This window comes from Phascolarctos cinereus, unplaced genomic scaffold (assembly GCF_003287225.1).
Source record: "Phascolarctos cinereus isolate Bilbo 61053 unplaced genomic scaffold, phaCin_HiC Scaffold_1;HRSCAF=81, whole genome shotgun sequence".
NCBI lineage: Eukaryota > Metazoa > Chordata > Mammalia > Diprotodontia > Phascolarctidae > Phascolarctos > Phascolarctos cinereus.
Window position 1 is genome coordinate 124063644 of NW_027555514.1, and position 15074 is coordinate 124078717.

Below are 15074 nucleotides of genomic sequence, written 5' to 3' on the forward strand. Positions count from 1 at the left end.
GCCTAAAGGAGCTTACATCTAATGAGGGAAGTATATGAAACAGAGCTAAATAAAGGGCAGGGGAACAGAAGGAAGGTATCTGGTGCAGGAATATGGTTTTGAAATCTAGAAAGTCAGGGGGTTGAAGACAGGCTTGCCTGAGCAATCCTCAAGATGGAAGCTCCAGGAGAAATTTACCAATGAGAGAAGGGGGTGGGCCTTGTGGAGGAATATTATGGAGTAAGTAAGCCCCCAGTAAGGTAATCTGTTCTAGGGCAAGGAGGGCCCAGGTGCTGAGGAAAATTCTACGATGGGCCAATAGTAAAGAAGGCATGGTTCTGAAATCCAGAAAGTCAGGGATGAGGCTGGGAGCAGATTGTTCCCCAGTATCAAGATATATAGGGGACTGATTCAACTCTATAAGAAGAAGAGTCCTTGCCCAGTAGATAAGTGGTCAAGGGGATGTGAACAAGCAGTTCTCAAAAGAATACAAGTAACAACCATATAAAAAATGTTCCAGGTTACTAATGATAAAATGATAATTATTAAAATAGTAAATAAAAATATTAAAACTCTGAGGTTCTGCCTTCTGTTATTTAGATTATGGAAGATACCCAAAAAAGGGAAAATGAAAATTGTTGGAGCTATCAGGGGCAGCTACCCTATTGGATTGTTGATGTAGCTTTGAATTACTTCATTTTGGAAAGCAATTTGGAACTATGACCTAAAAAGCACTGAATAGCATACTCTTTGACCAGACCATACAACCATTAGGACTGTACCTCAAAGAGGTCAAATTCAATTACTGCAACAACATAGGATTAAACTTTAAAGGATTTAACTCTTACAGTGCAGGTAGGTGGCAAAGTGAATAGAGCTCTGGCCCTGTAGTCAGGAGGACCTGAGTTCAAATTTGACCTCAGACGCTTATTAGCCATGTGTTTCTGGGTAAGTCACTTACCCCTTTTTGCCTCAGTTTCCTCATCTGTAAAATGAGCTGGATTAAAAAATGGCAAACCACTCTAGCATCTTTATGAAGGAAATCCCAAATGGGGTCACAGAGAGTCAGACACCACTGAAACAACTCCACAAGCAGTGAGAAAGCTTGTGTTCCATCTCTTAACAGAGTTTGATAGTCTAACGATGCAGAGTGAGAGATGTGTTTTCAGACATGTCTATTATGTATATTTATTTTGTTCAGTTACACTAACTTAAAAGGGAAAGTAGTTTTTTGGGGGGAGTATTAATAGTGGTATTATTTTTTTAAAAGCATTTTTTTCTGTTCTTTGTTTATAGAGGAGCTCATGTTTATTGAAGTTTGACAGCATATACAAATAGTAGTAAAGGACAAAAAAGGACCGTCACAGTGGTTAGCACTATATTATGGAACATCAGGAATTCTTAGCCTAGGAGGAAAGAAGGTGAACATTAGAGAGCAATTGAATCCCTCTTCTCATCTGACCTTTTTGATATGATCACTGTTATGTTTTATAGGTTTGAATTAGATTATTAGGACCTAGAGTTTTAAATTTTGTTACTTTTAGCTTGCTACTTTTTAAATAATTTCATATCCATAAGTTAAAACTCTGTAATTACATATTTTGATCTGAAATATTTCTCTTTATAGGAAAAACAGGAGAAGCATTACGCACTGAATACTTTGATATGTGGGGAGGAGGTAAGCAGTAATGTACTCCTTTAAATGACTCCCTTAGGTATCTAATATTGACTCCCTGATGATTTCCTAGAATGAATGAATAAGCAATTTATTATGCATTGCTTCATGTAAAGTACTGTTCTGAGTACTAGGGATACAAGTAGAAATATAAGATAGGCCCTGTACTTCAGGAGCTCATATTTTAATAGAAGAAATATAAACATGTAAAGATCATCATGGAAAGGCCCAGTGGTCTTTAAGGGTAATCTGCTAGGCAAATGGTAATGCATCTTCTTTAATGACATTTCTTTTAGAACTCTACCTGTTTCTCATGTTGAGCCATTTAACTGTGCCAAAGACTTCAGTGAGAACATCTGGGGGGACTTTAGAGCTGTGGCTGCTGAGATGTCGGGGGCTACAGTATCTGAAGAGGTAGTTGCCAAACGACATCTCCACGAGAGCTGCTTCCTTGGATAATGGCTATGGGTGTTGAGCTGGAAACAAGGCTGGTGGTCTGGAGTACTGCTCTTGCTGGGTTTCTTAAGTTTACCTATCCACTGGTGGCAGGGATGGTCTGATCCTTCTGCTTAGGGTTGCTAAAATAGGGCTGGGTGGCAGAGGTATGTGGAGGGGGGGGATCCTGAGTTGTCTTCATCAGGGTGTGAGGGTTGTTGGTGTTCATTCTTACTTTGAGGTGGTAACCATGATTTGACCCTCCTGGCATGTGCTACTTCTTGTCCAGCCATCAGGACACCTTATTGCTTCATTCAGCTAGGCTAATTTAGTCTGCTTTGGTGGTGGTGGTGGCAGTGGCTGCAGCTGTGGCAGGGATGGTGACTCCTTCATAGGGATTGCTCCTGGAAGATGGCTAGAAACAGAACTAAGGATGCTGGAGAAAGTATGTAATAATACACCCCTATATTGGAGGGGAACAGAACTTCACTATTGATAATTCTAATCTTGTTTCTTTGTTTTTTGCCTTGTTTTGTTCTCCCAGATGATAATTCATGGCTAAGTCATGCTATCCTTTACATACAGCTTGTGGTTTATTTTAGTGGTAAATCAGGTTTGAACATTTTGAGTCCATTATTTGTTACAAATATTTCTTGGAGTTTAAAACTGAGAACAATGAATTGCTATCTAGATTTTTAAGGTTAAAATTCTTGGACCCCATTTTCTGCAATATATGGGAGACTAAGTTAGTGGAACCAAATTAGCTCACTCTTCAAATCAGGATCTTTGTGCTTTTAGATGAGATGAAGTATTATTTAGGTAAAAAGAATGGCTTCCAACCCTAAATAACCAATTCAGCCTTGTAAAACAGTTTGGTGCCTCCTTATATACCTATGTAAACAGTCTCAAGAACGAACTAATGAAAGGTATAGCAATTTTGACCTTTTTAAGATAAACTTTAGGTGTTGAAAAATAGTCATCCTCTGGAGCAGTAATAAGAAGTATTACAGAACACAGAATTTAGTTGGCAGGGACCTTAGAGGTCATCTAGTCTAACAACATATATCTGACCAAAAATCTGTTACACACACACAATCCCTAAGGAGTTAGGCAATCATTTAAGTCACCTAGTACGTGTAAGTATCTACTATATGCCAAGCACTGTACTAAGTACTCTTCTGGAAGGCCTTGATTGAAAATCCACTGCTTCCTAAAACAGCAAATTTCCACTTTTGAACAACTCAAATTGTTTGAAAATTATTCTTTACATTGAACCAAAATTACCTCTCTGCGGTTTCCACTCATTGCTTTTAGTTGGGCCCTCTGGAGCCAAGCAGAGCAAGGTAGGTGTTAATCCTTCCTTTCACATGCCAACTTTTCAAATACTTTAATTCAGTTTTCATTGCCTCCCTTTCCTCCCAAAAGCTATTTCTTCTTCCAATCTTAGTTTGAATGTTTCATCTTTACACACAAACTAGGAAAAGGTAGTTCATAGTATATGCAGGGCATAGTGAATCAGGGCATTCAGAAAGGAAATTGAAATACAATTCAGCAAACATTTATTAATCATGTGCAAGATAATGTGCTAGGAAGCCAATAAAAAGTAAAAATAGTTGGTGTCTTCAAAGAACTTTTAATTCTTCTAGGAAATCTAAACAAACAGGTAGGTAAATACAAGATAATTTCAGAAGAGCAAGAGGACTGACCAACTAGGAGGAAAAGAAAAAGAGGGCAAGGAATTGGTGCCTGAACTGAGTCTTGAAGAAAGATAAAGATTCTAAGAGGTGGAGAGGGGAGGCAAGAGCATGGTGAGGATAGGACACAGATGGTCAGCCTGCACAGAGATGGGAGATGACATTCCAAGTTCAGGAAACAGTAAACAGGCCAGTTTAGGTGGTACTGGATTACACAGTAGGGCGTAGTGTCAAATCTTTAAAAAAAAAAGAAAAAAGAAAAAAAATAAGCTGCAGCTAGTTTGTTCTGGATTATAGATGCTAAATCAAACAGTTGTATTTTATACCAAAGGCAATAGGAAGCGACTGAAGACTCTTAAGCCCCAAAATGATATCGTCAGACTTGTGCTTTAGGAAGAGTCTACTGGCACTTATATGGTGGATGGATTAGAGAAGGGAAAAATTAGAAAAAGAAGGCCTAAATATGGGTGATGGATTGGTGAGTGAAGAAGAGGATGTGGAAGCAAGGATGTGGCCCTTGAAATCAGCTGATTAGAAGAGAGGGAATAGAGAGATATGAGTGGAAGGTCTCTAATAATTAGACATATAGATATACACATGTATGAGAGTCAGTGTGGCATGGTGGTGAGAGATCAACCTTGGGAGTCAGGTGAGACACTTGAATTCAGGTCTTACCTGACATTGGCTTTGTAACCCCTGGACAAGTCACTTAATTTCTTAGTGATGCGATCTGCTCCCTTAAGACTCTTTAAGTTAGCAGAGCAGGTGCAGATCTGAGTTTTGTACAACCAATTCCCCCCCCCCCCCATAATTCCCTTTACCATTGAAATCATAAGTCCTGTGCTCTCTCCTTCAACTACTACATATAAATAGAATATAGATAAATATCACTTGAACAAGGTTTGCAAAATACTTTTCATGCATTTTCTCATTTTTTTCTTCACAACAAACTTGTGAAGTAGGTACAAGGCTGCTTGAATTTTTTTTTAATAGTCCTAGTGCTACTATTTTTATTGTTGTTGTTGTCGTTGTTTTAAACCCAGATCTCTGATGTCATTCATATAGGGAGCACCTGGCCAGGGAATTCTCTATAGCTATGCAAGAAAAACGTTTCTGTTGCTTAATAGTCTTAGAGAGTTGCACTGAGGAGGTGAGACACTTGCCCAAGGTCACACAACCATTATGTTCCCAACCATTATGTTCCCGAGGTGGGCAGGAAAGGGCTACTTGAATTTTGGTTAAGAGCTTTAGTATCTTACAGCTTTTGATAACAGTTTTCTTCACCCTAAACTTAATAAGATGCCATGAGTATTTATTTGGCTAATGTGATGGGTAAAATATGAAATAACTGAGGAAACAAAGGTTTGAGCTTTTGAGCATATTGATTTACTAAGCAGTGTTTGCCAACTGCATAACAAATTGGGACCAGGACTCCTCAACTTGGCACAGGGTCCCAAATACAGGGAGAGACAGATTTTTAAGCATCAAAACAACAAATATGATATAAAGCAGAATGATTGGTTGGGTGGTTGGCTGTTGTCCTTCATTCTCCAAGAGGACCAAAATGTCAAAGCAGGATACAGGATTAGGTAATCTGCTTTCTAATGGGAGGGAAGATTAGGGGCTTTCTAGGTGGGGAGTGGGGGAGATAAGTGAGTTTTGAGATTAGGGAGTTTTGGGAGGGGGAGATCAAGCAGGTAGACTTTTCTGGATTAGAAACAGGATACTTAGAATCTACAGGAAAGTGAAACGGAGGTCTCAAAATGGAGTCAGTTTGGTTTCCACAGTTTTCTCACTAATAATATTAGAAAGACTTTTCATAGATTCAAAAAGCTTTATTTAGACATGAGACTACTACCATCAATTCCTTAAGCCAAAGACATACATGATTGGGGACTCCAAAGCTTATATGTTAATACTTATGTTAACACTTAGAGTTAGTAACACATAGTCAATCCTGGTATTGTCTAGCCTTTTTTTTTTTTTAACTGGACCTGTAAGGTCAGCAGCAGCAGCTTCTTCTCATGAGTAACTTCTCTTACCAGTTCAGGTTAACACCTTGGCTAGAAGAGGTTAAGTGATTTGTTCAGGATCACAAGTTGGTTTGGGGCAGAAGCAGGACTTAAGCTCAGTTCTTCCTGACTAGATCTCTTTATCTACCACCCCACATTGCTTCTCCAAGGAAGTGGTGTGATTATCCTTGTGCTTTATTTAGAAAGATGATATTGGCTTGCCTTTCTATACCAAAACTAGATTGTTAATGCTTTTTAAAACATGTCACTTAGGAGTAGTTGTAGTATACAGTCTTTTCAAGTGTAAGTAATTGGTAACTTTATTTTATGTGATCCATGAATAATAAATGCTACAATTATAAAGTTTACTCAATTAGAGACCTGATGAGAGCAAGTGGTTCTAGCATGAGAATCTGTTTAAGTTTAAGTGGGAGCACTGAAGTTGCTTATAGGAGGTAGGAGCTTTGAATGGTATGTCAAAATGTGGTCTTCAGAGAACGCTTGCCATTGTAAAATTTATGATTATGTAACTGTTTAGTCATTCTTCTCTTCTGCTTTCCTGGAAATAATTGGTGCCACCAGATTTGGGTGGTCCGCTCTTGAATTTAAAATACCTCTTGCTTATGATTTCCTCAGTTCTGAAGACCCATGGGAATATCGTGTGTTCAGAAACTAATCTAATAGATTTGAGAGCCCCCTGTTTTTCTTGCCTTTTTTTTGAGGCTCTCAAACCAATATTTGCCCTCTAGAGTCTTTTTGGCCTTGAGTGGTTTCCTCCTCTTACTTGGAACAGGATAATTATAGCCTGAAGCAAGTACTTTAGGTCTTACTTTTATATCCTAATGACACAGAATACAAAGATAGAAAACAAAGTACCTGCCCTCAAGGAATTTACTCTCAAGTTTATCTTGAAAGTCCTAAAACCATTCTGAAACTGGGGTTAAAATTATCCCTGATCTGCACACTTTACCACTAGGGCATTGTACCACCTGGATATATATTTAGTTAGCTGTTGATACAAGGTATGTTTGGGTCACTTTGGAAGAATTATTAGTGTACCCAGTTATTATTTAAACTATTTACAGGACTATGCTAATGTTTTAATGATTTCTGTTCTGTGATCACGCGCTAATTGGAAATGCCAAGAAATGCTTTGTTTTTGCAGGGTTAATTGCTCAGTCATTAAAAATGTAATTATTTTTGTTCTCTTTAGATGTGGCACCATTTATTGAATTCCTTAAGTCTATTCAAGATGGAACCATAGTTTTAATGGGAACATATGATGATGGAGCAACCAAGTATGTATGGATTTTTTTTCTACATTAAGACTTTATAAATGAATATGTGTATATCAAAGCAGTCTTTTACTACTACAGAGTATTCTTATATTAGGGCACATTTTTATTTTGTTAATTCAAGAATTTTAAATATAAGGGTGGGAGTGGTTGAAATTCTGCGAGTTTAAAATTGGCTAAATAATTCTGTACAACACCTGTGTTGTTAAAATTTAGAGGTTTCTCTTTCTCCCTCCCCCCAATTATTGATCAGAGATGATATATATATATATATATATATATATATAACACACATACATAAAATATACATACATATATACATAAATGCAGAGAGAATGTTTTATTCTTTTAGGAGAAAGGTTTTTTTTTATCATAATTGTCATCAGTGTACACTTGATAGGCATGCTGATTACAGGATTTTTCCTACCCTGCTCCAAAGTAGCTATTGCTGAACATCAGGGTTTCTTCCATCCTTCTCTTTATATACTTAGAATCCGTGTGTAGGAACAAGGACTGGAAAGATCTCCACATATTAATAGCTCATTAAACTATTATGATTCTTAAGCACAAAGTACATCAGGCCATGAAAGCTTTAGCAGAAAGTTCAACTTATGTGGTAGAAATATAGGTCAGTCCAGGGGTGGTGAACCTGGGGCCTCCAGGTCCTCAAGTGTGGCCCTCTGACTGAATCAAAACTTCACATAACAAATCCACTAACCCTAGCCCTAACCCTAACCAAAAGCTGTTACTAAAGTAGAAAGAAGAGATCTAAACCAACTTTTGTCATTATTCTTTATGACATCAAAGCATTATAGAATTGAAAGGGGCAGACTCAAATTCAAGCACACATGCTTGTATAAGGAAGAAGGACCTCAAACTGAGGAATTTTCCTCAATTTGTTGAAGGAAGCACCTAGTCTGTTAGTAGACATAAAGTAGAGCTTCTGGTTTTGGGTTGGGGGTAGTGGATTTGTTCTGTGAAGGTTTGATTCAGTCAGAGGGCCACACTTGAGGACCTGGAGGCCCCAGGTTCACCACCCCTGGACTGACCTATATTTCTACCACATAAGTTGAATTTTCTGCTAAAGCTTTCATGGCCTGATGTACTGTGTGCTTAAGGACCATAATAGTTTAATGAGCTATTAATATGTGGAGATCTTTCCAGTCCTTGTTCCTACACATGGATTCTAAGTATATAAAGATAAGGATGGAAGAAACCTTAATGTTCAGCAATAGCTACTTTGGAGCAGGGTAGAAAAAGTCCTGAAAAGGATTTCTTGTGTAAAACTTGGACTCAGTCAGTCATTCAATTAATAACATTTATTAAGCACCCACTGTGTGCTTGGTGCTGTGCTCATCAATGGAGCAAAATTCTATGCTTATAAAATTTTTCCTTCTTTAGTTTTACATATTTTATTTAGTTGGTATTAAAGTATAGAATATTTTAATTTTCTGAATATAAAACAATGAGATTAGACTTAAAAATATTTTTCTGAAGAAATCAAATTCTGCATAGGTTCAGTGTTAGTCTTGTGTATTACAGCATTATCAACTTGTTCTGTGTTTTTGGGCATATCTACTGTTTTAATGCATTCAGAGGATTATGTTAATTAGGATTATGTCAGAAAATATGGCCATTTGTGAATAGAAGGTACAGGTATGTTTTGATCTTCTCCTCCCCCTCATGTTAGTGTGTGGTGGGTAAAGAGAACTTTAAACCAGTGAGCTTGTTTACTTTGATGAAAGGAGGCTATGGGGTCATTAGTTTCTAACTTGCCCATAGAGATAAGTGAAGTCTGTAGTACTTTGTAGTGACAGGTGTGTAATTGAGAAACCTTTGAAATAACTCATCAATTACCCACCAACTGTTGAATAAAACAGAAGCTCCACTTTATGTCTGCTGACAGACTAGGTGCTTCCTTCAGCAAATTGAGGAAAATTCCCCAGTTTGAGGTCCTTCTTCCTTATACAAGCGTGTATGTAGAAGGCTTGAATTTGAGTCTGCCCCTTTCATTTCTATAATGCTTTGATGTCATAAAGAATAATGACAAAAGTTGGTTTAAATTTCTTCTTTCTACTTTAGTAACAGTTTTTGGTGCATCTGTGCATGTCGGCAACAGACATGGGATGATGACAAAAGATATAGTTTTAGGTTGTACTGCAGAAACAATACCCTACATACAGTTTAGTACAAGTTAAGTAAGTCTCTAGTTTAAGTAAGCAAGCTAAATTTAATTTGAGTTTATTTTTAATATTGGTTTCAACTATCTGGAGCCATTTTTTTTTAGTTCCTTTTTACCTAAATTTTTTAAAAACATCAGAACCACAGAATTATAGTTAGAAGAAGCCTTGGGTTCAACCACCAAGTGACAGGAAGCTCACTGCCTAATGAGAAAACTTATTCCATTGTTGGAAGAAGCATATCATTAAAATATATTTATTAAATTAATCTGAAATGTGTTTTTGTAATTTCTCCCCATTGTTTCTGGTTTTGCCCCATGGAGTGACAAAATAAATCTGTTCTTTTTACATGATACCTTTTCAAATAGGTAAAGGTAACTATAGTAAATATAATAGCTTTCTTTTTTCTCCCAATTGATGAGCATTCCCTTGATTTCCAATTCTTTGCCACTACAGAAAAACTGATATAAATATTTTTGTACAAATAGGTCTTTTTCCTTTTGTTTGATCTCTTTGGGATATGTCATCTGTTTTTAATAACTCCATATATTTGTGTGCCATAGCTTACAATTTACAGAGCACTTTCTTATGTATTCTCTCATTGGGTAATGTAACACCATTTTCCACAGAGGAACATAGTCCTTTTTTGTTTGTTTTATCAGTTTTGATGCACTTTAGTGTCTTCTGAGCTTTAGATTTCCTGACAGAAGTTTGAGGTTCATGCCACACTTGTATTCATCCCTGTTGAGGTACCTTTCTCCTTTTCTTTCACATCGAATAAAGTCCTCTAGGGTCTTAGTGCAGTGCATAAGTACTTATTGGTTGGTTGGTGATTATACGGTGAGAATTTTTAAAAAGGATTTCCTAGCTTTTATTGGACATTTCCCCTCACTTTCAGAACCACTAGTCATGTATTCATACCTGTCTTCTTTTCTTCAACTTTTTGAAATCCGTTCTCCTCTTATCTACATACATTTTTATATATTCCTTTTCTTTGCTACTTCTAATTAAAAATAGACTTTTTTTATGCTAAAGTTCCTTGTTCCACATAACCAACTAATTATTCCTTGTTAATTAGAATTAATTCCAGAGTAGTAGTAACCCTTGCTGAATAAGAAAATTAGCAGCAAAGCAAGTGTCAGATATTTCTGTTCCATTTTCTTTGAGATTATACTACCAGAAGATGTTAGGATAATTGAAAGTTCCAATGCTTTGCACTTGCTTTTGTGCCAGTATTATAATCTCTACTAAGAAAGCATCATCTAGAACAGCTAGGTGGTGCAGTGGATAGAGAGCATCAGCCCTGGAGTCAGGAGGACCTGAATTCAAATCAGGCCTCAGACACTTGAAGCTTACTAGCTGTGTGACCCTGGGCAAGTCACCTAACCCCATTGTCTAGCCAAAAACAAAAAACAAAGCAAAAGATGCCTCCAGAATGGCTAGACCAGTTCACAGCTTCACCTTTTACTTTTTAAAATAAAGATCAGATATATAAGAAACAGTGGAAAAAACAAAGAGCATGCTAAAATATTCATATAAAATTATAAATTTCAAATTGTTTCTGAACCTCTTAGTAGAACAAACAGGCTAAATTAATAAATTCTCTCAAAGCAAAATTTTAAATTATATAAATTGAAAGGAAAGAAACTAAATAGCACTGTGATTCAGGTATTTCTTAGTTAAATTTACTTGGACTATCCCCATAATCCAGAAACATATGTACATATACTTACAGTTCGCATGAATCAAGCCAAAATGTGTACATATTTTTTGCTTTGTATCTCTAACAAAACCTAAAACTATGAAGTGACTTAAAAAGATCTATTTTTTTTGCTTGGTGACTTCATATAGGCAGCTTTTATATGGAAATCATTCAACTTTGGGGGTATATTTTACTTTGTGAAATTAACATGTGCTACCATTTTATAGCATGGGAACAAGAAGTTCATTGTTTTGCAACCTGCTTATTTTCTCTTTAGGTATTATTGTGGCCCAGGACATTAGAACTAGAAGAGTTTGAGTTAACTTCCCGCATTCCCACAACTTCATTTAGGGATATTTGTGAACAAAGGAGTTATAGAGCAGACCTGGGATAGTTTGAGCTAACTTTGCCCCCAGTTAGATTGATTTGGGGCCCAGCTGTGGACCCTTTGGACAGAGAGAGAGTATAAAATAATGTTAGGACTTCGGCTGATATCCCAGGAAACCTCCTTGCTGACTGCTTTTAATTTCCATGTCACTGGCTTTTTACTTGCTTATATTTTTCTAACTGCTTTTTTTCCCTTTTTAAAAAATTAATTTGTTTTTAGTTTTCAGCATTCACTTCCATAAGATTTTGAGTTCTAAATTTTCTCCTCCTTACCTGTCCCCCTCCCCAAGCTGGCATGCAGTCTGATGTATTTTCTACATATAAATTCATATTAAACATATTTTCATATTAGCGATGTTGTAAAGAAGAAATAAAACCAATGGGAGGAACCACAAGAAAGAAGAAACAAAAAAAAAAAGAGAGGGCAAATAATATGTTTTGATCTTTATTCAGACTCCACAGTTCTTTTTCTGGATGTGGATAACATTTTCCATCATGAGACTTTTGGAGTTGTCTTAAATCCTTGCATTGCTGAGAAGAACTGAGTCTATCAAAGTTAGTCATCGCATAGTGTGGCTATTAACTGTGTAAAATGTTCTCACTTCATTTGGCATTAGTTCATATAACTACAGATTTTTCTGAAACCTTCCTCTTTATAACTTCTAATGGAACAATAGTATTCCATTATATTCATATACCACAACTTGTTCAGCCATTCTCCAGTCAGTGGGCATCCCCTCAGTTTCCAATTCTTTGCCACCACAAAAAGAGCTGCAATAAATATTTTTGTACATGTGCATTCTTTTCCCATTTGTGTGGTCTCTTTGGGATACTGACCTAGAAGTGGTATTGCTGGGTCAAAGTTTTATAGCCCTTTGGGCAAGTTCCAAATTGCCCTCCAAAATGGTTGGATCAATTCACAACTCCACCAACAATGTATTAGTGTTCAGTTTTCCCACATCTCCAACATTTGTCATTTTCCTGTTTTGTCATACTAGCCAATCTGATAGATGTGATGTGGTATCTCAGAGTTGTTTGGATTTGTATTTCCCTAATCACTAGTGATTTAGCTGCTTTTTTTTAAAAGGCAATTTTTTTTATTTTAAAAATTATTGTAATTAAATTTAATAATTATTAAATATATTAAACAGGTGTTATAATTTATTATTATATATTATTACTATCATTAAATAACTGCTTATTCAAATTAAATGAATAGTCAATAAATTAATAATTTAATGATAATTTTAATTAACAAATAATTTTTTTAAATTGACAAATGAACAAATATATTAACAAGAATCAGAACATAGATTAACATCTTCCACTTAAATAGGCTTATATAAAAATAAGAATATTAAAATAACAGCATAAATTCAAACTAGTATTAGCATAAAAATGTAAAAGGTTGTTACATAAAAACAAGAGAATAACAACAATGATTGTTAAGTGCAGAAAATCATAAGTAAGTATATCAGAGCATGACACAGAGGACTGACTTGACATCAGGAAGACTTGGGTTCACGTCGTACCTCTTATGATGCTGGGTAAATCACTTAATCTATTAATATCTCACACAGCTATCTTAACTACGAGTTGAAGAAAATTGTTGCTGTGCATTGGTAGGAGTTTCCTATACCAGTGACATCACAGGTTTAAACTAAAAAATAATAATCATTGCCTGATGTAGTTTCTTTCCTTAAACAAAAACTCTTTGGATGTTACAAGTGGGTCATTTGGAACTTCATGGAAATACTATGTCAAAAGCCTATAGAACTGTAGACTTTGTCCACAAATTCTCTACACTGTGGTAAGGTAGCTTGTCACATCACAGTATTGTAGATATTCTGTATTAAAATCCCTGAATGGTCTTTTTTTTTTCTCTCCCCAATCAGTGGTTTCCCCTATGTTCACCTTTTTAGTTGCTCTAATTTCTCCTGTCCAGAAGTCACTGGATTATATGCTAATTAATTTGTACCAAAAATTCCTAGCAGTGTCTTAGGAAAAGCAGAGAGATATCTTGGGAAGTTTCTGTAAAAGACAATCAAAGTTAGAAAAATCTCAACCTATTTTTTGCCTAATAGTTTGCCGTAGGGTTTAACTTTTGTTTAGAGCCATTTTTTATAGGTATTTGGAGCGGTTTTGGGGAGAGCTCAAGCAAGTTGCTGCTTTCACTCTGCCATCTTGGCTCCACCCCCCAGGGTTTAACTTTTGTATGAATGTATTTTTCAGCAGAGCATGATTTTCTCATGCAAGTATTAGTTGTTTGAGAGTTTTTATGTGGCTATCTGTTGACTTAGAAATTGTTTTCATTTATGTAGTATATATATTTAAATAGTTTTGTATTGAAGCTAGTTTTAATACTCATTGCCATATAGTGTCAGAGGCTGGATTTGAACTCGGTTCCTCCTGACTCCAGGGTCAGTTTTCTATCCACTGCACCACCCAGCTGCCCCTCCACCATTATGACTATGTAAAAATGCTTATGATATTTTAGCATTCAACAAAATTTGTTTCCTTCATTGTTCCACTCTTTCTCTAAAACTTACTCTCAAAATCTTCCTGGGAGGATTCTGGGAATATGGCAGAGCAGGTCAGAAAATTCCAAACTCTCCAGATTTCCCTGACAAATGAGGTGCTCACTGCGAACATGGAGGGGTAAAAATAAATAAGAGTAGAGGCAGAACAGTGGTCTTCCTGGGACAGCGGAGAAGATCCAAAGAAAAATTCCAGGAGAGGTTTGGAACCTGTGAAGAGTAAACACCTCCAGGGTAGTTCCACTTAAACAAAAGATGGCAAGCCTTGGGATTAGTTGGGGGGAGGGGGGTGCTGCCTCTGCCCAGCCAGAGGAACTTTGAGGGGAGTTGGGCTTCTAAGCTGGAGAAGATCAAAGGCATCTCTGCTGACAAGGAATGCCAGATCCAGCTGTGCTGTGGAGAAGTGGTGGGGGCAAGAAGGAACCAGCACGTGCCCAGTGAGTGCAGAAGCAGTGGGGTGACCATGCGGCTGGCTGTGGGCACTTATAGGAGGCTGGAGGTCTTGGTTTGGGATCAAGGTCGGAGAAAAGAACTGAAGGAGGATGTGAGGCCAGAGGCACCATCCCCCATACCCCAGGACTAGAGGTCAAAAACTAAGCTGCTACAAATTAAAAAAAAAAATTAAAAAACAGGCAAAGGAGAAAGAATCCAATCATAGAGAGTTACTATGGGAATAGAGAAGACTGAGGTTTGTCTTCAGAGGAAGATACTATGGTAACATCAAATCTGCCCAAAAAATTCATAGAACTTTTAAAAAGACTTTAAAAATCAAATGAGAGAGATTGAGGAAGAAAAAGATCAATCTAAGAAAAACAAGATTATGAAAAGAAAGTCAACCAATTAGAAAAGAAAATATGGAATCTTAAGGAAGAAAATGACTCCTTGAAAATCAGAATTGGGTAAGGGAAAGCCAGTGAGCAAAGTTATAAGAGAGCAAGAAATAAAACAAAATAATAAAGAATGAAAAAAATAGAAGAAAATGTGAAACATCTCATAAGAAAAACAACTGATATGGAAAACAGATTAAGAAGAGAAAATACAAGAATAATTGGACTACCTGAAAGCCATGATCAAAAAAAGAATTTTGATACAATGACACAAGAAATGATTAAAGAAAATTGTCCTGAATCATTAGAACAAGAGGGGAAAGTAGAAGTAGAAAAAATCCACTAACACCT

General features: G+C 36.5%; 1 protein-coding gene across 2 annotated transcripts in view; it reads left to right on the forward strand.

Annotated features, from left to right (window-relative positions):
* FAM3C (FAM3 metabolism regulating signaling molecule C) overlaps positions 1–15074 on the forward strand; it is a 59063-nt gene that overhangs the window by 39446 nt on the left and 4543 nt on the right. For both annotated transcript variants that reach the window (XM_020966354.2, XM_020966355.2), the window contains exons 7-8: positions 1607–1657; positions 7009–7093. In XM_020966354.2, coding sequence (XP_020822013.1) covers positions 1607–1657; positions 7009–7093 — 136 coding nt within the window. The remainder of the gene's footprint in view (positions 1–1606; positions 1658–7008; positions 7094–15074) is intronic.